General features: G+C 35.7%; 1 protein-coding gene across 1 annotated transcript; it reads left to right on the top strand.

Annotated features, from left to right (window-relative positions):
- Window positions 1-1,486: 1,486 nt before the first annotated feature.
- Fatp3 (Fatty acid transport protein 3) lies at window positions 1,487-24,383 on the top strand. The gene is made up of 12 exons (XM_076129292.1): window positions 1,487-1,591; window positions 4,961-5,209; window positions 16,475-16,625; window positions 17,002-17,239; window positions 18,305-18,539; window positions 19,072-19,273; window positions 19,653-19,845; window positions 20,398-20,476; window positions 20,565-20,638; window positions 21,217-21,412; window positions 21,831-21,921; window positions 22,256-24,383. Exons 2-12 carry the CDS (start codon window positions 4,995-4,997, stop codon window positions 22,565-22,567), a joined length of 1,986 nt encoding a protein of 661 aa, XP_075985407.1. The 5' UTR covers window positions 1,487-1,591; window positions 4,961-4,994; the 3' UTR covers window positions 22,568-24,383.
- Window positions 24,384-24,869: the final 486 nt, after the last annotated feature.

Raw genomic sequence — 24,869 nt, 5'->3', positions numbered from 1 at the left:
GTCAACTAATGAGAGTGAAGGAATGTAGGTCTTTGTTTTAAACGACGATAATCTGGCGAGAGAAGATAACGATATTTATTTTGACGGCCTCCGTGGCGCAGTGGTTAAGGTGGTCGCCACGCTACTACGACTGCGTTGGAAGGTCGTGGGTTCGATTCCCACACGAGCCAATTATTTGGGCGACCCACAAATTGTAGTTTTGGGTCTGGTTGTACTTTGTGTTCGTTGTTTGTATGTTTACAAAAATCCTGGCGACACAAGAGCAATTCTTAGACACAAAGTACAACCAGACCTGAAACAACTATTTGTGGGTCGCACAAACATTTGTTCTGTCTTGGAATCGAACCCTAGACCACCTTAAAGATTGCGCCTCGGAGGTCATCGATATACAAGAAACCTCAATATGCCAGGGTCTTTTTTATTAGAGTGAATTCTTACTAACTGTAGTCTTTTTACCTACCCAGCGCAGGTTTACGGTCTAAGTATTCTAGTTGCTGGCTTTTATTATAATATTCAACCCATTAATGTCTCACTGCTGGTTAAACCTTAAGTTCGTAAACTTTAAATTCGTTGTTATTCTATATTATTACCGAAACATATATAACTACATACAATAAAACTTGTTAATACTTGTGCAAGTCTTAAATAACATTAAAATATTCAATTATTCTATGAAATTTACATTTTGCAAAGTAATTTAATACATTTAAAAGACATTTAGTTTATACATATTATCTCTAGGTCAATGATTCAATAATTTTTTAATTAATGCACTTGTACATTCATTAATTTCGACCGATATTTGGATAGAACTGCTAGTTTGATAAAAACTAGGTAGGCATTTGGGAGGTTTTAAGTGTAAGTGCAATACACAGGTACACTCTCTGTTCCTCATGGTCCAATCTATACGAATATTATAAAGCTGAAGAGTTTGTTTGTTTAAACGCCCTAATCTCGGGAACTACTGGTCCGATTTGAAAAATTCTTTCAGTATTAGATAGCCCATTTATCGGGGAAGGCTATAGCATATATATCATCACGCTACGACTAATAGGAGCAGAGTAGCAGCAAAAAATACAAAAACGGGGAAAATTATGATTCTCTTATGTGACGCAAGCGAAGTTGCGCGGGTCAGCTAGTTTGTTATAAGACTGACAGGACAAACGTCAGTTAGGTAAAAAAAAAAAAATCGTGGTATTCAAGGCAAACCGTCTGAACCCGAATCTCATTTTAATAGCTATATTGAAATGAGAGAGAATAGAGATAGTTTGACGAACTCACAGATAAACAAACTTTAGCATTTAAAAACATTAAAAAAAGCATTCTTAACAGCGAAACTCATGAATAATTTCGGTTTTAGACTGGACACTACAGATGTAAACAAAAATCATATCAAAACTGCGTTATAGAGGCAGTTATAAACAAATAACTTTTATAACGTTATAACGTTATTAAGCGGGGCTACAGACGTGATACACTAGTTCACGGTCAGTCTGTCTCGAAGTGCTATTGAAATCGCACGCTCGCGGCTCCTGCAGTGCTTTTAATACTTTTACTCATTGGAAGCCGGTTTAAAGTGCTCTTCTCTCAAGTAAGTATTAACCTTAAGTTTATTATTATTTATTAAATAAGTTTGAAAAGTATAGTTCTGTTGTTTATTAAAGATTTCCTTTGAAGGAAGTGGTTCATTTATTTCGATGATTTTCGTTGACTCTTGTCGTTTTGTAAACAGTTTATCGTTTGTCTCGTATACCTCCTGTGTTCTATGTGTCCTTGGTACTGAAAGTAGAAAATACATTTTATATATTTTGTTTTCTTAACTTTATTTTCGATTATTTTTGTATGGAAAATCTGTAAAAAAAATTGAGATCAATATAATTCGCGTTAAATATTTGAATCCCAGCAATATACACCACTTTTGAACATGTATTGGTTAGCTTACCTGCTAATTTATGTATCAGATAGGTTATCCAACACTTAGCTAAAGGCCGAGAAACTGGTCTTCAGTATTATATCCTAATATTTTTTTATAAGTATTTAACTAGTTGATCCATGCCGATCCTCTCAGTACAATCTTTATCCTCTCCAGGGTTTTATATAAGAAAATAAGATATCCTATATTATCTCCTAAGCCTTTAACTATGTTCATCCAAAATTTCATCAAAATCAGGTGAATAGTTTAGTCGTAAAAGCGTAACAGACAGACAGATTTGTACATGAATGTTATTATGCGTGCTCGTTAAAAGATATAATAATTTAATATGGGTTATTTTAAAATATGTTGAGCCGTTTGTATTATAGACACAATAAAATTGACATTTTAATATAATTGAGACAAATTGAAAAACTGCATGCAAATAATATGACTGCAAAATTGTTAGAAAATGATAAAATTAAGTACAATTTACGATTTCTATGAGCCGAGTGGTTTAAGTTGGCACCTCCCACGCAAGTCGTTGCAGGTTCGAACCCGAGGCAACACACCAGTAACTTTTCGAAGTTTTCTAAAAAATTATAAATAAATAAATTTAACCCATTAATGTCCCACTGCTGGGCAAAGGTCTCCTCCCGTAACGAGGGAGGAGTTAAGACTTGAGTCCACCACGCTGGCCAAGTGAGGGTTGGGGACTTGGCATGCGCTTAACAAATGTATTAAACAAATTTTAGGCATGCAAGGTTTCCTCACGATGTTTTCCTTCACCGTTGGAGCAAGTGATAATTATTTCTAATACACACATAACTTCGAAGTTATCTACACAATAAATTTAATTGATACAGTTTTCACAATAAACAGAACATTTTTTAAGGCTCATTTTAGTATATTACAATTACATACATAGAAAAAATCACTTCGTTACCCCATAAACGTAGGCAGAGACCAAAAAAAGCCACTTAATACGATCTCTATAAACTTCCCTAACTTCATTCACACCCATACATCTTGTCATACTTTCATTACAATTTGAAGAATACATCAAAATAAATGCTGAAAAAGGGTTTTTAAAGGCACGTTAAATTGTGCGTCCCGGCTGTCATTTTCGAAGATCTTTGACAGTCGTTAACAGTAGTCGGAAGCTTGAAAGTCTAACAACCAGTCTTATCGAAGGGTTTCGTATTATAACCCAGGTAACTGGGTTGTGGTGGTCCGATAGGCAGTCGCTCCATGTAAAATACTGGTATCCAGCTGCAGCGGCGAGACTGGAAGCCGACTCCACCATAGTTGGAAGAAAGGCTAGGCTGATATATCTATACTTATATTATAAAGCTGAAGAGGTTTTTTGTTTGTTTGTTTGAACGCGCTAATCTCAAGAATTACTGGTCCGATTAAAAAAATATTTCAGTGACAGATAGCCCATTTATTGAGGAAGGCTTTAGGCTATATATCATCACGCTACGACCAACAGGAGCAGAGTACCAGTAAAAAATGTAACAAAAATGGGGAAAATTTTGACCCTTTCTCTCCTATGTGATGCAAGCTGCGCGGGTCAGCTAGTATAAGATGCTGAGTCAACCCGGTAAATGATCGATTGAAAATAAAAACATTTTACATGATAATGTTGCAATGATCCGTTTCATATAAAAACAAAATTGATAAGGGCTTATCATTACTTACCTACAGTGCGGCATGTCACTTCCCGGGTCACGGGTTCGATTCCCGCTGTAGATACAGTTATATTTACTTTTTTAACCCTTGACTAACTTACCCCCGGTTTCTGAGGTACATTTAGCGGCAGTTTATCTGTTCAATAGCGTCAAAACTCATATAAAAAAAAAACGCTATTGAATAGATAAACTACTCCTAAATGTACTCAGAAACCGGTGGCTAGTGATGGGCTAGGGAGTCCAGACGAGGGAGGGTTAATCTTTAAGTCCAGCACGGTGGCCAAATTCCGGTTCTGGACTTTGCATGCCTTTATGGAATGTGTCACAGAACTTATTTTCACGCAAGGTTTCAGCAAGATGTCATAATAACTTTATTATACAAACTAGCTGACCCGCGCAACTTCGCTTGCGTCACATAAGAGAGAATAAGAGTTCCTTTTGTTACCCGTTTATTTTACCCGTTTAGTTTTACTGTTACTCTGCTCCTATTAGCGTGATGATATAGCCTTCCTCAATAAATGGGCTATCTTACACTGAAATAATTTTTCTAATCGGATGCGTAGGTCCTGAGATTAGCGCGTTCAAACTAACAAACTCTTCAGCTTTATAATATTAGTATAGATTAGTATAGATTAATGATGCGTTCTCTGGTTTTTGCCTACCCCTATGTGGAGAAAGTTTATGTATGTAGGAATGTAACTACCTACATAAAATCGTACATATGTACTATGATATAGTAGGATTACTATGATAAAAATTACTATGTTATTTAACTTTATCAAGTTAGATAAAAACAATAAAATTTCTTTTACAAAACAACAAACAATTAAAAAGTCCGTAGTTTGTTATTGTCATACTATCTTATCACTCGTGCAAATATTCACGACTATCTTATCACTTATGCAATCCTAGTAGCTCTGTACTTACAATAGATAATTTTGTTTATATGCCTACATTAATTTTACGACAGGCCTGTCTTATTTTCACCCATATAATTTTCCCTCCCTCGTTTGGTAGCCTTGCCCTGCAATAGGACAATAATGGGTTAAAAAAAATTGCACACATACATAAATGTTTATTACATATAATATCACACCTTTTCCCATAGGGGTAGGCAGAGACCAAACTCGCCACTTACTGGTACGATCCCTACAAACTTTCCTTGTCTTATTCAAATCCAAACATCTTGTCAAACGGGATATTTTTTAACAGATTTTCTATCTACATTATTACTACCTTCTTTTATGTAGAATCTTTTAAAGGATTAGTTACCAATTTAAGTACTTCATTTTATTTGTGTACAATTAAATTATGCCTCAATCAAAGTTAATTTAAAATGATGTTTTTTTTATTCCAGTCAACTATGCACCACACCAAATGAAACTACCAGGATGTCAGAAAAGACAGGAGTTCGTTTTGAAGAAGCGGAGAGAAAGAAGGGGGTTATTCTGACGTCTATCGCGGTGTCGTGCGCGGCGCTAGGATGGCTGACACGGGGCTCACCTACTATGATGGGAGCGATCGCTTTATTTGCGACCTATTTTATGACGGGTGATAGATATCAGTGGATTTATATATTCAAGAAGACACACTATAGGGACTTTATGTAAGTGCCTAGATTTTTAATTACTTTTAGTTTTTTCTAAGTGGCGGTGATAATCAAGTTTAATCAGCTTGTCATGCAAGTGGTCGCCGGTTTAAATCTGACGACTTTTCGTTGTGTATTGCGTGTTAAAGAAATCTTTAAAAACGATCACTTGATTTATGCATCGTTATGAAAGCATGCCTTAGAGCTCTATAACACAATTCTTGAAAGAGTTTCGCAAAGAGAGCCTTGACTAGCAGTGGGAGAGCAACTCCTCGGTGTGCTTGGAGAATCTCTACCAATACGATTAATGCCTGTTTTAACGCCTTAAAGCAGTCTTATTGTGGTGAATTCTCCTCACATGATTCCTTGCTGCCGCCTAGATTCCTGCTGGAAAGTCAGCCTAATTGTATCATAGACATACTATCTTCCTGTCGATATCTAAGTATGTACTTATGTTTCACTTCTTTAGAGAAGTGTAGAGATTCTGTGAACAAACCGCAACGCTGCGGTTGATTATAGGAAGCTTGCCTAGTTCACACTGGATCTAATTTCATTACCTATCCTACTAATATTATAAATGCGAAAGTTTGCAAGGATGTATGTTTGTGTTCACGCAAAAACTATTGAGACAATAGAAGTTATTACATTTATTTTATATTTTATATAATTGTATAGCTAAATGATAATAAACAAAGTTCGGTTGAGTAATTAACAGATAGAGAATTTTAAATTAAAGAGTTTTACAACCTTACTAATGACTTTTTCAATCTAAATAACAGACGTCAACTATTTCTTTTGTTTATTATAAATTTCAAATGTCAAATATAAATCAAATTGAACGTGTGAATTTTATACAGATTTAATGAAACTTACTATTTTTTGTATACACTTTTTTGTTGGCATTATAATTGTCGGTTAATCAAAGATATTTTCTCTTTAAATATATATAAAGGTTATATTGTTATTGTTTATGCAGTATAGAATCTATGGAACTTTTAAACTGTCAGTGTAACATGACAGCGATGATAAAATTTTAGACAGTTTCGCCTGATTTATTTTAAATGGAAATGTAATATTATTAAGTAGAAGTAAAGGCATTAAATGTTGTTTTTGTTATTTCATAAAACGCAATTCGTCTTTATTTCACCTGAGCAATTACTATTATTATTATTATAAAACAACATTTTCCGCAATAAAAATATGGAGAAGTTAAGATTTGATTTTTGTGTAAAAACATCAGCAGATGGAAAATCAAACATTGTTTGCATAACCTCAATAGGTACATCTGATGGCAAAACTTATGGCATACCGGCAGAATTACAACCTGCGAACTTACACAATCATATAACAAATACACCTAACTATGCCAAGATAAGGAAAACACTGAATAGAAGACATCAAACAAGGAAAATATGGATAACTTTAACTGATGACATATCAGCAGTATATTTGGATGAGGAAAAAAATATACAGTTCCATGATTTTTACCTCGAAGAGGTTAATGAAAACATAAATGATTCAAAATCATTAACTGAAAGCTCAAATAAAACATTGGAGAAATTACTAGAGACATTACTCGAAGAAAAGCAAAGAAAATCTGAAATTCAAAATTTGGGGAAAATTGCAAAAGACTTTGTGCTTGAAAAATTCACTGGAAGAAACGCAAACGCTCATCAATGGATTAAGGACTTCAACAAAGAATGTGACCGTTTCCATATTAATGAAGACAGGAAAAAAATTGAAATTTTAAAACAATTTTTAGAATATTCAAGTGTAAACTGGTACAGTTGTATGCTAATTAAATTTACAGTAGAATCAGAATGGAATACATGGGAAAAAAGCTTCTGTGAAACATTTGGAAACAAAGGTTGGTCACCAATCAGATATGCTCTTGGATTTAAATATCAAACGGGCTCATTGCTAGAATATGCATTGAAAAAAGAGAAGTTGTTATTAGAGGTTAGGAAGACGATTGATACAGGGACTCTTATAGACCTTATAGCTGCAGGCCTTCCTAATTACCTGAGTGACAAAATTGACAGAGAGACATTAGAACAAACTGAAGATCTTTATAATGAGATAGGAAAATTAGAACATCTTGCTATGAAGAACAAATATGAGAAAAAGAACTACACACACTCTGAAATAAAAACAAAAAAAAATGAAGAAAAGAAACCATGCCAAATTTGTATAAATGAGAAAAAAGGAAAACGTTTTCATCCTGAGGAAAATTGCTGGTTCAATGTGAAAAATCAAAAATATGTTGTGAAAAGTGTGAATAACTCTGAATTAGAAGTTGAACTTAATGAAGAGAATCAAAAAAACTAGAAGTATCACCATTAATAAAAGTAAAGTTATTATTAAATGACACTTTAAAAGTTACCGCAATTTATGATTCTGGTTCAAATGTATCATTAATTAATGCAAAGTTATTGAAAATACAAGAAAAAGAAGAAAACACACTTAATAAACAAACAGCAAACTTGAAAACTATTAATGGTGATAAGAAAACAAAAGGTATGGTGACATTAAAAATAAGAATATATGACATTGAAAGAGAAATGAATATTTTTGTGATAGATGATGGAAATTTTCACTATGATTTTCTCATTGGTTTGGATTGCATAAAAAAATTCAGATTAATGCAAGATGAAAAATTGAATATAATACAATGTAATCATTCAAACAAAGAGAATAAAAATCAAGATGAAAAGAATAACAAAAATAAATACTCTGAAACAAATATGTTGAATGTCAGAATTCCTGATGTACTAGGTGAAAAAAATGAACAAGATGTGATCCTAAGCTCTGAGGTATGGAAACAAGAAATTAATTGTTTAAACCAATGTGAAATAAACTTCAATGAACATATTGATTTAAAAGAATTTGAAATTTCAGTGAACCACCTAGATTTATCTAAACAAACTGAAATTGATAAATTAATAGAAAAATACAAACCAGTCTTCGCTAAGGATAAATACGACGTAGGTACAGTACGAGGTTATGAAGCTCACATAGACTTGACAGTAGATCAATATTGCTGTAAGCGCCCATATAGATGCACAGCTGATGATAGAAAAGAAATTGAGAATCAAATATCAAAACTATTGGAAAAAAAATTAATCGAGGAATCATATAGCCCTTTTGCAGCTCCAGTCACCTTAGCATACAAGAAAGAAGATGGGAAAAGATCAAGACTGTGTATTGATTTCCGAGAATTGAATAAAATTGTTGTCCCTCAGTCACAGCCGTTCCCATTGATTGAAGACTTGATGATAAAGACTGTGAACTGTGAATATTACTCCACTTTTGACATAAATTCAGCATTTTGGTCCATTCCACTGAGAATTCAAGATAGATATAAGTCAGCTTTTGTCACACAAGAAGGCCATTTTCAATGGACATGCCTTCCATTTGGTTTAAAGACGGCACCAGCTATTTTCCAAAGAATATTGAGAAATATAATAAGAAAATATAATCTCTCAGATTTTACAGTAAATTTCATAGATGATATCTTAGTTTTTTCTAAAAGTTTCGAAGACCACATAACGCATATATCAAAACTACTTGATGCAATATTAAAAGAAGGATTTAGACTGAAATTCTCGAAATGCACTTTTGCAAACAATCATGCCAAGTATTTAGGACACATAATAGGGAAAAATTCAGTTACACCTCTCAAAGATTATTTAACGGCTGTCAGAAACTTCCCCATTCCAGAAACAAAGAAAAATATTCGCCAGTTCCTGGGAAAAGTAAATTTTTATCATAAATTTATACCACACAATGCAATTATATTGGAACCACTACATAATCTGTTACGGAAAGATGTTACATTTATATGGACCAAAGAATGTCAAAAATCATTTGATAAAATAAAAGATTTACTATGCTCAAAACCAATTCTTAAAATATTAGACCCAGAACAGCCAATAAAAATATACACTGATGCCAGCATTCAAGGGGTTGGAGCTGTGTTAAAACAGGAAGATGAAAACGGAATAAATAAACCTGTAGCTTATTTCTCAAAAAAATTGACCCACACTCAAAAGAAAAAAAAGGCTATATATTTGGAATGCTTGGCAATTAAAGAAGCTCTAAAATATTGGCAACACTGGCTTATGAATAAAGATTTCATAGTATACACAGATCATAAACCATTAGAAAATCTTAATATTAAATCCAGAACTGATGAGGAATTGGGTGATTTGACATATTACTTATCGCAATACAATTTTAAGATAATATATAACCCAGGACAGTCAAATCAAGAAGCGGACTGCTTAAGTAGAAATCCAGTCTTAGAACCTAATGACAATACTGAAGATTTTTTGAAAGTTGTTAACTTAATAATTAACATACAAGATATAAAAAAAGACCAAGATACAAATTTAAATGTACAAGGCGAAAAAACAAAGTTTATACTGGAAAATAACATTTATTACAAAAAGAATAAAAGAACGAAAAAAATTGTACTATCAGAAGCATTTAGCAAAACACTAATTAAAAATGTCCACAATACTTATTGCCACATTGGGAGAACTCAAATGATAAATAAAATAACTCCTTTCTATACAGCAAAAAATATCATCACGAATATTAAGAAACTCTGTGAAGAATGTGATATTTGTATAAAAAACAAATCAAGAAGAAATCCAAAATTTGGTTTGATGTCCCATTTAGGACCAGCAACACGCCCTTTCGAAATTGTATCCATTGACACAATTGGAGGTTTTGGAGGATCAAGGTCTACAAAAAAATACTTACATCTCTTGGTTGATCATTTTACACGATATGCATACATTTTGACATCAAAGAATCAAAACTCCAGTGATTTCATCAAGTTGATAGAAAAAGTGACACAAAACAATAGTATAGACATGCTATTAACAGACCAATATCCTGGCATAAATTCCAAAGAATTTAAAGACTTCTTGAAGAAGAAAAACATAACAATGGTATTCACTGCTGTAGACGCACCATTTTCAAATGGTCTTAATGAAAGGCTAAACCAAACTTTAGTAAATAGGATACGGTGTAAAATAAATGAAGAAAACAAGAAAACAGCATGGACAACTATAGCACAAAAATGTGTAGAAAAATATAACGAAACAGAACATACAGTTACAAAGTTTACCCCAAAATATCTTCTGGAAGGAGAGAAAATTGATATTTTGCCACTGGAATTGAAATCAAGATGTACAGTAGAAGACCTTGAACAAGACAGAAAACTAGCATTTGAAAATTCAATAAAATCTCACAACAATAATAAAAAAATATACGAGCTAAAAAGAAAAGAATATGAGTTTAAAGAAGGTGATAGAGTATATGTAGAAAATAGGAACCGGCTAAATAGGAAGAAAATGGATGAGTTAAGGATTGGACCATATAAAATCCTAAGGAAGATTTCAAATTCAATCTATGAAGTTGATACTGGATATAAGAAGGCAGAGTCAAACTTCTACCATGTTACAAAGTTAACTCCAGTGATGAGTAGCTCTTGATCGAACAATCATTGTGATGTTGTTCTCTCCAAGGGTGGGAGATATAAAGGTTATATTGTTATTGTTTATGCAGTATAGAATCTATGGAACTTTTAAACTGTCAGTGTAACATGACAGCGATGATAAAATTTTAGACAGTTTCGCCTGATTTATTTTAAATGGAAATGTAATATTATTAAGTAGAAGTAAAGGCATTAAATGTTGTTTTTGTTATTTCATAAAACGCAATTCGTCTTTATTTCACCTGAGCAATTACTATTATTATTATTATATATATAATCAATTCTTAAACACTAGCGTAACAAAAACTTTACTTCGTTCAAAAATGACTTTAACTCGATAGAAACCTAACTTTCGATAAACATCGCAATAGCAGCCCAATTTCTATCGCATCGATGTTATTACTATCAGTACAAACGGTACAAAGGTCGGTGCGGTGTCGCATGTCTTAGAGCTCTGTTCATTCATAGCGCCCTGGTACTTGCGAGCGGTCCGAAGTCCGCCATTCTTTACATTCCGATACAATGGAGGGATTCTGTTGCATTCTTTGCATGCTACTGGCTATATTTGTTTGTTTTGCTGGAACAATTCGGAAGAATCCTGTTAAATTATGAATAAAAGGTCTAAAGGTTAAACTTCGAACATGGACTTTGAAATTTGACCTTTATTACACTGTATTGTTTTTTAGGCGAATTTTCAATGCTTTTGTATAAGAGCAAAGAGATATTCTATTCGATCTTAAAAAATATCGTAACGTTAAAAATTATGTATTTTAAAATAATGTAATTTACGAATTTGGCTATCTGTAAAAAATAAATTCTTTTAAGTTCAAAAAGCAAAAATCTCAAACCCGCATCTCGCGCAAATGTTAATTTTTAGTCAAAATTAGGCTTTTCTAATCTATACTAATATTATAAAGCTGAAGAGTTTGTTTGTTTGAACGCGCTAATCTCAGGAACTACTGGTCCGATTTGAAAAATTATTTCACTGTTAGATAGCCCATTTATTGAGGAAGGCTATAGACTATATATCATCACGCTACGACCAATAGGAGCAGAGTACCAGTAAAAAATGTTACAAAAACGGGGAAAATTTTAACCATTCTCTCTTATGTGACGCAAGCGAAGTTGCGCGGGTCAGCTAGTATCTATCTAAAATGGTTTAGCACTTTAGCAGTGTCGTCGTCCATATAAAACAAATATGTAAGTGTTTGTTATTTGTATGGATTTAAGAATAGAATACACATAAATGTGAGACATGACATTATTATTTACTACATATTTAACCGAGACTCCGAGAGTAAGTTGATAAGCAAATCATTATTATTATGATAACCTGTTACAGATAATGAGGCAGCTTTATCATATGTAGAGTTCATTGATATTTAAACGTCTATGCAATGCCATTGCAACTAGTTAGCCCTTTTCTATGAAACATTTTCTGCCGTTTTTAGGCAGCTTAAAAAAGGAGGACGTTTTAATTCGTCTGTTTTTTAATGTACCTTAACTGTATCTTTTTTATTGGATGATCTGCATGTACAATTGTATGATCTGCAAATACGTATACCTACAATAGTAGTACAAAATTAAAGAGTATTCCTTAAAAAACGTCTTAACTTTGCCTACATTTATGAAAAAAAACTCGTAGGCATAAAAAGCACGAAAAATAAAAATTCTATTTTGTTTCACAATATTTTGCTTCGGAGTCGGATTTTTTAAAGCGTTGTGTTTTTGCAAACTTCTGTAGATTTCATGAAGAGGGCTATTTCGAACTTCTTGACCGTTATGCAAACCTGGTACTCATTCTAAATTATAACCAGAAATATTCTTCACTATTTCTATTCACTATTTCTTATTCGTGTGTTTTGTGTTCCCAATAAATAAAATGTACCAAAATTGCTGAGCTCTATTCCACCCGCATGATCTATCAATCAGAAAGGGTCCTTAATCAATAGTTGTATTATTATAATCTATGGTTAACTTTACAATGACATTTCGAGGGTCAAATTGTATGCATGGGGTTGCACCGGATGCAGCAATATTCCTATATTGGATAAAGTAAACGTATGATGGCTTAAAATCAATTTTAGCATTTGCTTACTAAGGCTAGTTTCTTCATACATCTATTCTGTCGTATGGTTACTTTAGTACTTATTATTCTGTGGTATGGTTAGTGGTCAACCTAGTGTCAAAGTTGTTCAAGCTGCCCGAAAGGCCTTTGACATGGCTTAACGACTGTTATAATAAGAAAACAACCGGGACCGACTATTTACGTGCCATCCGAAGCACGCAGACGCCCAGTTCAAATACCACTATGTCACCCATCTGTAGAATGACCGCGCCAAAGGTTGCTTAACTCACTGATCGTTAACCAAACGGTGAGCGCAACTGCCTATGAGTGCCTCGAGTTCGAGTTCTTCATACATACTGAAGTAATGTCTAAACCATTGACTTTTACTTGACATTTGTGTAGTAAAGGTAGACCTGTTTCTTTATAGAACTACTAGCGGACCCGACAGACGTTGTCCTGTCTACACGTTACTAATAAATTAAAAAATAATTAAAAAAAACATTGTCCAGCGGACAAAATTGTGAATCTAAACCATTCTCAAATCCCCTTGAACACACACAAAAAAATCATCAAAATCGGTCCAGTCGTTTAAGAGAAGTTCAGTGACATACACACTTACAGAAGAATTATATAATATATAAAGATCAGTAAATTAGTGAAAAACAATTTTAATGTCATTATTACTTTACCCCTGTACTTTGGCTGTTACTTTTGATGAAGAAACTGGCCTTAAATAGTAGTATAGGCAGAGGTAAATACACCTACGTTTCGCCATTAACAATGTTAGTACTATACATATAATAGTAGTATTTTTCCTATATTTTTTTATAACTTATCGCAGTGTAGTTAATTTTCATTAATAAATATAGAAAATATTCTTGTTTTTCAACCCACATACGTAATGACGTTTCGTTTCGATAAGGTATAAGGCCAGAGTTAATTGGAGTGCACCGGTCGCCCTTATAAATTAATGTTGATTACTATCATTTAGTTCAGCTTGAGTGCAATCATGTAGGTCATACATACACAATTACGCTATACTCCTGAGGGATCGGCAGAGATGAAAGAACGACTCGTTTCGATCTCTATATGCTACTTTTGGTATATTTTGCTACATCATTATATATTTATAATCGTCTCGTTGCGTCTGTTCAAAATGCACTAAACGGATTTTCATGTTCGGTTTTAATCAATAGGTAGAGCGGTTTCCGGGGAAAGTTTAGTTTAAGTACTAGGTACCTATATCATAAATATCTTTTCAACTCGTGTGAAGCCGGCGTGGGCTGGTAATACTACACAAAAGTGACGTTTTGTAAACATCAGCCTATCCCCTCTTATAAACGACGTAAGAATAATTTAATTTCCTTCTAGAAGTTTCCCTGTCCCCATTTGGGAACATAGTAATACTTCTAAACTACTAGGTATACATAATATGGAACAAGTAATCTGAAACGCCGGACGCGGTTGATAGCTCTCTATTGTACGGCCACAAGGTGTCCGCGGCAATTGCCCGTTGGACCTTGGCCTCTTCGCCTCTCCTGAGCTCCTAGTACATTGCAAACGATTAACCGGGGGATGCGTTCGCTCTAGTGCTTACTAGAAATCTGTTCTAAATGGTCCGACACTAAGGTGCATCACCGCAACATATTTTGCAACAGAAATGTTTGCGATAAGTACCTCGATTCTCTACCACTATCGACTACCGACAACCGGCTAGCTATCGAAATTTTGACATTTAGAATGTACTGCCAAAAAGTTTCCTACGACACCCGTCAGAGACGCTGATCAGATTTTCATACAATTCGATGACAGTTCGGTTGTCGGTAGTCGATAGTAGTAGAGAATCGAGGCAAAGATTAGATGATATTCCATAACTTTGGCGACAACTGCTACTTTTCCCATACATACAATAGTAATGAAACACCGCAATGTCAACGCTGACAGTTAAAATAGTGAGTCGAAAATCCCTAAAAAGTTAATTATTGAATCTAATGATTTTGGCTTCTGTTGACCTTTTAAAGACTTTGTTACTAGACAATAATTAAGTGTACGAAATTATGGTTTACTAATTTTGAATAGCTTTTTTTGTTTATTTGTGATGTTTACGCGATAAAGCGTTTGTAAGACTTTTTCATGAGCACAGCAGCATTTTCTAAAGGTTAGCGTTTCTTCACTTCATAACGCAGAAAATAGTACAAATGTCGTTTGCCCTTTTTGTGTGTCTTTGAAATCCTGACAGACTATGCAATTATATAATGTAAAACGGTATAAAGTCAGTAAAATTTTTTACTTATTGTCTAAAATGCATGTTGTAACTATGAAACAACGTTAAATTTTTACAGTTTACAATTTTAACCACTTTAACATGCACTAAACTCGTACTCTGGTTAGAGTTTGGACTCTCGTACGAGACCTATTGTAGCAAAAACGTAAACAGCCCATCAATAAAGGTACTCCGGATGGCTGTCATTACACCAGGATAGCAGCAAGCAACAAGATGTACGCACGAGGTGTCGCGATGTCGGTCCTTACTTCCAATGATTGAATGATTGCTCGAACAGGCGAGCGCTCGTCATCGAAGTGTTATGTAACTACGTCACGTTTATGTGTGCCTGGTCTGTAGTAGATTGCATGTGGGAACTGGGAATGTAGGGACAATATTAATTCAGAAATGTTGTTTTACTGTAGCGCGATTCTCTACTACTACTAGCTACTATTTCTCTGCGGCTATCTAGAAATTTTGGATGAAATCTGATCAGCGCCTCCAGCGGGCGCCGCAGGAACTATTTACGCAGTACATTTTAAACGTCAAACTCTCGTGCTACTAGGAAAAGCTAAAATAATACTTACACATTAACAGAAAATATGGACACAAAAAACATGCACAAAGAAATCTAAATTCTGTCGACTATTCGAGTCGTTTATCAACCATTATTATTGTTAATTGCATCGGATTAATAAAGAAACTCAACTGTATAATTAATTACTAATGAAAGAGAAATATTAACTATTATATTGTGAAAATAAACAAATAAATTAAAATGTCTCGTAAAAAAACTAATACTTACTTTAATAATAAAAATTTGGGAATAATTTACTTACAATGGTGTTATAAATAATTCTTATTTTTAAAATACATCTTCTATTTGAAAATAATTTTAGCATATATGTATTAAACAAATTTTATTGCTCAGATGTCAAAAAAAAACAATTTCTTTTATTTCGGCGTTATTTAGTATTATATTGCCATGATATTTAAATGACCATGAGAAAACTTATTGCGATTTTGAAAGGTTGAATATAAAAATAATTAAATAGGTTTAAAATAAAAAAAAAATACCCATTAATATCCCATTGCTTGGCGAGGGTCCCGTAATGAGGGAGGGATTAGGCCATTAGTAATCTAGTCGGAGGCGTAATAAGTCCACCTCCGTTTTGTCGGACTACTTATAGGTTGGGAATAAAAATAGCCCTTGAAAATCTTCCATGCAAACTTACATCCCCTTTTTTAGCCCTCTAGGGGAGGATTCCAGAAAAATCATTTCTTAGGGTGTGCCTACATCATAAAAGGCATACCTTGGCCAAATTTCATGTTTATTACTTCTGTGGTTCTGTGCAATGATTATCAGTCAGTCAATCAATCAGCCAGTCAGGAAATTTTATATGTATAGATTTGAAGTTCTATAACCATCTTACACTTTTATTTCAGGGGTCTTCGAGTCTTGCTATACACAATCTTCAGGATTTGGTTATGGGAGCGTCAAGGAAAGACCGTGGTCTCCCGGTGGAACGAGGTAGCCAAGGCCAACGCAGACAAGAAGGCCTTCGTCATGGACAACAGGGCACTGACTTTCAGAGAGGTAACTCTTCTGTTTTATGACAGCCTAGTACATACATTATGTATGTTCAATTCTTCCGGCTATGTTTTAAGCTTTAATTAACCGCAGCTCTATCTTCTGGATAGCTTTACCTTTGTGACATAACATCTCAGTCACGATTGTAGGGGTCCGCACCCAAATGGCAAAAACGGAATCCTATTACTGAAACTTCGCTGTCTGTCTGTCACCAGGCTATCTCGTATATCTCATGAACCGCGATAGACACTTGAAATTTACACAAATACTGGAAATTTCGGGGATTCTGGGGTGTTCAGGGTGTTTTTTTTTGCCGTTTTATAAATACGGAACCCATCGTGCGCAAGTTCAACTTATTAAAGGAAACAATACCACTTTTCAGGGAGACGAACTAAGCAACCGTATATCTTGGTACTTCAAACGCCAAGGCTTCAAGCCTGGTGAAGTGATCGCCGTGTTCATGGAAACACAGCCAGAGTACGTGTTCATCTGGCTAGGGTTAGCCAAGATCAGAGTAGTCGCTGCTCTGATAAACAACAATTTAAAGGGAGCTCAGCTGATTCATTGCTTGAGGTGTGCGGGCTGCAAAGCACTTATTTTCGGCGATGAGATGAGTGAAGGTAAGCACTTTTGTAGTCATGATCTCCTGGTACATGATAGGTGTAATGCTAGTGACTGCTAGGTACAGTGTTTGCCGCGATATAAAAAATCATATCATAACGTTTACTTCTGTTTTGAGAACTCCCACACTAAGCATTGCTTTTGCGCCTTTTACAAACATACAAACAACGGACATAGTGTACAAGAAGACCCGAAACAATTATTTGTGTATTGCACAAATAATTGTCCCGTGTGAGAATCGAACCCACGATCTCCCGAGACAATGGTAGTGGCGTGGCAGAGGATTAACATACCCATTCTATCAAAAAAAATCCCTATCAATATATTCTAATCATTTATTTTCTGCCATTGGTCGCAATTGTTTAAAATTCTTCGTATCTATTTTATAGTAAATCTTAATAAAGGTTAGATGTTGTTACTAAGTCTGTCCTCTTAATATAATTCAATGACGTTCGAACACGTTCTAATACTTGCAAATTAATGTTATGTTTCGTAACCACTATGTGATTGGAATCATTGATTAAGTAAGTACATTGTATGTAATATGTTTCATTTATTTATAGTCTATTTAGCTTTATTTACTATGCTTCTGCATTTGGAACACTTTACATAACTTTAAATGAAAGTACCTAGTTTAATATACATAATGTAGTCTGTCCTGAGAATCGAATTCGAGACCTACAAGAGCAGCAATAGTATACACTAACATCCTGACCGCAGTGGCGGTCAACCACATTTTAAACTTAAAGAAAAAACGGCTATACTATACAGCAGCAGTGATAGCCGTGTGGTATAAGTCGATACCTCGAAACCGAGGCAACACACCTATGACTTTTCAAAGTTAAGTGTGTATTAGAAATAATTATCACTCGTTCCAACGGTGAGGGAAAACATCGTGATGCAACCTTGCCTGAGAGTTCTTTAAAACATTTCTTGAAGGTATGCAAAGTACCCAACCCGCAATTGGTCAGCGTGGTGGACTCAAGGCCTAATCCCTTCATCATTACGGGAGGAGACCCTTGCCCAGCAGTGGGACATACTAAACAAATTATTTCATTTTACAGTGATAAAAGAAATACAACACGAAATCCCGGACATCCCGTTGTTTCAATTCAACACTCCTGATCGCGAGATTGCCCCGGTACTGCAAGACACCGCTCCCCTTGCAGCCGAGCTTAAAGAGATGTCCTCCGATCCCGTGGTCGACGCGGGACGGGCGACGCCACGGGACACCGTGTTGTATATCTACACTAGTGGCACAACTGGATTCCCTAAGGCTGCTGTCATTACTAATATTAGGTGAGTGGGATTAAAACTGTAGTAATTTGGGAAGCACAAGTGAAAGGTTATTAAATAGTAGAATTAATTATTAATTAATACTTAGCATGTTTCCCTACCATAAACGACTTCCGACAAATGGTTAGCTATAGTCATTTTGTTATAAATTTTGTATGAAACGTTTGTCAGCGCCCTTAGCGGATGGCTTAGGAACCAATTTTTTGGTGCATTTAATAAAATGTAATTCTCGAAAGATGAGCGAGATAATTTTCCTAATGGGATACGTTTCGAATAAAATTAAGTTTAGATGCTATGGCAACCTAATGAATGAGAGTTAGATTTTGACAAAATGTCTGTGTGTCTGTGTGTTATCTGATAGTGGAAAATTTATCTAAAACAATCGTTAATATAAAAAAGGTTTTCAAGTATGTATGTCTAGTAATCGTCATTAAAGTTAGGTCTACCAGAGTTTACAAGTATATTCCCTAAAACTGTCGATAGGTTATACATATATTATACGGCAAGCAAACTAAAATATCTCTTTCTCCCTCAGATACATGTTAATACCACTAGGAGTGCAGAGAGCCGCACAGTTAACTTCTGCGGACGTGGTGTATGACCCGCTACCTCTTCACCACACAGCTGGCGGGGTACTAGGCGCAGGTCTGGCCATCATATCTGGACTGACTGTCGTATTGAGGAAGAAGTTCTCTGCTACCAATTACTGGGCTGATGCGGCTAAACATGGATGCACTGTGAGTTTTAAATTATTCTTAAAGCTTAATTATTCTTCTTCTTCTTATCGTATGGTTAGTGGTCAACCTAGTATCAAAAGTTGTTCAAGCCCGAAGGCCTTTGACATAGCTTAACGACTGCTATCTTAATTGACAACAACCGGGACCGAATTTTTACGTGTCGTCCGAAGCACGTAGACGCCCAGTTCATACCAATATGCGGTCACCCATCTATGGAATGACCGCGCCAAAGTTTGCTTAACCCACAGGTCGTTTACCGACCAGTGTGCGCACTACTGACACAGTCTTTCTTCGTTATTATACATTCATTAATCCTCTCTGCATGACACTACTTAAGCATACCTTTGGGATAATAATAACTTCTTTTTATTCTTTGCAGGCTGCTCAATACATAGGCGAGATCTGTCGTTACTTGCTCGCAGTCCCGCCGGGTCCTAACGACCGGGCGCACAAGGTGAAGGTGGTGTTCGGCAACGGGTTAAGACCTCAGATCTGGGAGGAGTACGTCCAGAGGTTCGGAGTCAAACGGGTGCTGGAGTTCTATGGAGCTACTGAGGGAAATAGCAATCTTGGTAAGAAATCTATAATAATGAAGAGATTGTTTGTTTGTTTGTTTGTTTGAACCCGCTAATCTCAGGAACTACCAGTCAGATTTGAAAAATTCTTTTGTGTTAGATAGCCCATTTATTGAGGAAGGCTATTGGCTATATATAATCACGCTACGACCAATAGGAGCAGAGTACCAGTAAAAAATGTTACGAAAACGGGGAAAATTATGACCCATTCTCTCTTATGTGACGCAAGCGAAGTTGTAAAGGTCAGCTAGTAAATTATAAAATGACAAATAGTTCTATGTTCGACCTTGGTATCGAACCCGGGACCTCGTGCTCAGCAGTCAGATATACTACCGAACGAACCACAGAGGCAGTAATTGTTAAGAGATGGTCATCTCGCCGTAACTATTACGGAGGTTGTCGGTTCAATTTCTTCGTGAAAGAACCATGAATATTTATTTTATTTGTATTTATAGGGGCCTCCTTAACTTTGCCTCAATCAGGAATCCCTTAATAGTTAATTTGAATAATTCTATGACAAAATTTTATAGTATTTATTCTTGCTTTCAGTGAATTTGGACTCAAAAGTTGGTGCAATTGGCTTCTTGAGCAGAATGTTTGCTACAATCTATCCGCTCACTTTAGTCAAGTAAGTTGTTTAATATTTATCTATTAACTGAAAAAGGTATAAAATGATAAAAATTTGGTTACTGCAATTTTTAATTGTTATATTTCAGATGTGATGAAATAACTGGGGAAATTCTAAGAAACAGCAATGGAAGGTGTATCCAATGTGGACCCCATGAACCAGGTAAATAATGTCTATAGATGTATTTAAATCTAAGGCCCACTAATTTAGAATAGATTAACCAGAGGCGTCACGGCCCAAGGGGGTGGTAATGCACCAGTTGGGCACCTTTACTAAACTTTGGCGTAGACAATTTTTAGATAGGTAGCCGTCTAGTTTTTAATCAATACAGTAGCAGTCATTACAGTAAGGGCTTGAATAATTTTAACACCAAATTGACATAACCGTTTTCCGGTCTCTGCATACCCCTACGGGAAGAAAGCGTGATTTTATGAATTAATTACCTGTACATATGATGATGACTGCCTCCGTGGCGCAGTGGTTTAGGTCGCCACGCCTGATACCACTGCAACGGGAGGTCGTGGGTTCGATTCCCACACGGAGCAATTATTTGTGCGATCCACAAATAATTGCTTCGGGTCTGGTTGTGCTTTGTGTCCGTTGTTTGTATGTTTGTAAAAGTCCCCGCGACACAAAAGCAATTCTTAGTGCGGGAGTTGTCTTTTAAAAAAAAACAAAAAAAACAAACAAAACATATGTTGATCATAACCGACTCAAAAACCAGCATTTTATTTTCACAGGTCTTCTGCTAGGTAAAATAGATAAAAGGAAAGCAATCCTAACATTCTCTGGTTATTCGGACAAGAGTGCTTCAGAAAAGAAGATGGTTCGTAACGTGAGGACAGAAGGAGACTGTTATTTTAACACGGGAGATGTACTCGTCATGGACCATTATGGATACTTCTACTTTAAAGACCGCACTGGAGACACTTTCAGGTAAGCTCTTAAGTACTTATGACAGCCTGGTACTTTTAACTTTTAGTACTAGTAATTACTGCTTAATTTATGGTGCATCAAGTGGTGCTTGTAACTGTCGTAAAGAGGTCTCGGGTTAGAACCCCGGATTGGACCAAAAAAATATCTTTTTGTTACGAAATTTCCAGTGATTGCTCAGAGTTAAGAAGTTGAGGTCATAGACCTCTACGATTACGTAAACCATCGGTGAAAGATCTGACTTCTCGTCTTTCGTAGCAGTAACCGCCTCAAAGAGCTTTAAGATTTTTGGAATAGAGAGTTTTGCCTGTATAGTACGGACCCGTTTCCTTTAAAAACTCCTGTCCCATTGGCAGTTTTCAATAAAACTGGCCGGTATTGCCAAATATCTCATTTTAACTTCCTTTTTGATCTACTTCAGGTGGCGTGGCGAGAATGTGTCTACAGCAGAAGTGGAAGGAGTACTTAGCACGCTGATAGGACTCAAAGATGCTATCGTTTATGGAGTCCAGGTAAAACATACTTAAATTATTCTATTACTACTTTCCCAGCGGATGCCTTGTAAGGGAACCTTCGAGAACGTGAATCTATGTTTTGGAGACGTTACAGGATGTTTTTTAATTAATTATTTGTAAATTTATTTGTACAAACATACAAATAAAAGTACTCAAAGTATATGGAACTCAAAATATTTGTCGTTTGCACAAATATTTGTTTCGCGCGGAAACGAACCAACGACCTTCCAGCGAACCAGTAGTAGCGTAGTGACCACCTTTACTACTGCCCTACGGGGGCCGTCAAAAATATGGTATTTAACGTCTTCAGCAATCCTTTTTTTATTTACAGATACCGAACGTAGAAGGCAAAGCCGGTATGGCAGCTATAGCAGATCCTAACAAGTCTGTTGACCTGGTATCTTTAGCCAAAGGTCTCAAGTCTTCCCTCCCAGCGTACGCCAGACCCCTCTTCGTGAGGATACTGCCAGAACCACCTCTTACTTCCACCTTCAAGCTCAAGAAGAAAGAACTCATGGAACAGAGTTTCACTCCAAGTCTACATCCAGATCCAATATACTTCTTAGACCAAAAATCAGGAGAATATGTTCCTTTAACCCAAAAATTGTATGACGATATCATACAAGGTGTCGTTAGGCTGTGATTGTTAAGCTCTCCTATTTCATAGTTTCCTAGTAATTGTCTGGTTGAGTACCAGGGTTACATAGATTAAGTGGTGTATATTTTTTGAATATTTGTTTACTATTAAGTATTTGATCTGAAAAGTGAGTTATTGAATGTGATGGGAATGAAATTGGTACAAAGAAATATGCATGAAAGGAAGAAAATATTATAAGGTAAGAAGTATTTTTACTAAGGCTTAATTTCCTCTTACGCTGACTTTTGGACATGCACATTGTACAACGACGCTTGCATGCCTGGCAGATGTTTCTGCATCATATGCAAACGATGTGACTCTCGGCCGATAGCAGCTTTGGAAGGCTGCTGAAATGACTTTTCTAACATTTATATAGGCTGTGTAAAATATACTAGATCAATACGCTTTAGTTAAAACCCAGTGGTATAAAGAAGAATGTATCGTCATTAAGGTCTGGCAAAGATTCATGAAGGCTTAATACGGTTAGACAAGAAATGTACGTATTTATACTGCCTCCGAGCATGAAAAGACAACCTATTTTTTTTCTACGTCTATTTAAGCCGTTAGGCGGCTTATATACAATTCTTCAATAAGTAAATCAGTGAGAGATATAATGTTGGTCTGTCTTCTGAATAAGTAGTGGTTGGCTTATCAAGAGGATATTTTCTAATATACATTAGTCACCTTTACACATACTCTATCGCGCATGAAACAACAATCGCGCGTCAAAGAGCGCACGTATAAAAGGTGTAAAGCTCCGTACTCACACAGGGTTTTACTCGATCGAGCTAAACTGTCGAGTAAAATCCATGGCATGGGCTTTCGTCCACACATTCAGCATTTATCTATCGAGTGAAGCGCACCGTTCAGTATTCACCGGTCCGTTCGAGCCAAAGGATGTCTGTGCTACAAAGGAAACGGTGGCTGTATTTAGCAAGTCTCGCAGTTCTTAATTATAAAAGAATGAAAGAAAATGAAAGGAAGAAGAAAAAACACATAAGGAGGTACTGGGTTAAGGATGACGGATGATGATGATGGCGGACTGACGCTCGAATCGCGCCACTCGCGGTTACGTACACACGCTTGAGTCAAGCTCGACGGCTCGCTTCGAGTAAGTGCGAAGGAAATTAGTTTTATTTAATTCCATCGAGCCGGCTCGATGCGAGCCTTCGAGCTGTGAGTTTTGCGGTCCACACATTGATTTTTACTTGAATTCGAGTAATACTATCGAGTAATACCGTGTGTGAGTACCCAGCTTAAGGGGAAAGGAAACAACACGTGCCGCGCTCATCTGTCAAGCCCACGAAGAAAATCTCTCTTGAAGAGCGCGCTGCTTTCCCGCGTGTAATCCTGTACGCTCCTAAGAAAGTGCGATAGAGTGTGTGTATAAAGGTGGCTATTTACCTTATCCATCAGATAGACTATCCGTCACTTATATATATAATTACATAATATTATAATGCAACGGGTCTTATACGCGATTGAAAATTTTAAAGGTTAGGATACCTTATTTGCTGCCCGACGTTTCTATCGAATTACATCGACCGTGGTCACGAGCTGACTGGTGTGGCTGCATTATAATATTATGTATATATAATTAGTAAAACTGGCCATTGATCTTTATAAGTTATTCGCTACGTTGGGTATTTCAAAGAAAAAAAAACATATCATATATTTTGTGATGAGAATTATAAACTCTATCTGTATAGAAATAAGGAATGTGTTTGTATATCTATGTAAGTAGAATCTCAATATAAGATATTAGTTAATTGTTTACGCATTTATGTTAATTATTATTGGAATTATAGTGTTTATAATCGTTTTTATTGTTATTTCATTGTTTTGCCTGCTGCGGTCGGTAGTTAAATCGACTGCTGATCATGGGGTCTCGGATCGATTCCTGGGACGGGCAAAGTATTATTTAGTACTAGCTTTTACCCGCGACTTCGTCCGCCACCTGAATTTTCCTATTTTCCCGAGGTAAAAAGTAGCCTATGTCCTTTCTCGGGTATCAAAATATCTCCATACCAAATTTCATGCTAATTGGTTTAGTAGTTTAGGCGTGATTGAGTAACAGACAGGCAGACAGACAGCGTTACTTTCACATTTATAATATGAGTATGGATTTCTCAACAGTAGCCCGGAGTTTAGTAACGTGCCCAGAAAAAGGCCAGAAAGCTCGCCCCGTATTACATGGGCTAAGATCATTAATGGCAATTATATGAAATTCGTAATGATCGTACCAAGTGGCGTTCTCTGGAATCTGCCTACCCCTATGGGAAGAATGCGTGATTTTAAGTATGAATAA

The sequence above is a fragment of the Anticarsia gemmatalis genome, chromosome 22 (genome assembly GCF_050436995.1).
Source record: "Anticarsia gemmatalis isolate Benzon Research Colony breed Stoneville strain chromosome 22, ilAntGemm2 primary, whole genome shotgun sequence".
NCBI lineage: Eukaryota > Metazoa > Arthropoda > Insecta > Lepidoptera > Erebidae > Anticarsia > Anticarsia gemmatalis.
Note: the sequence above shows the minus strand (reverse complement) of the source record. Positions and strands in the feature narration are given on the sequence as shown.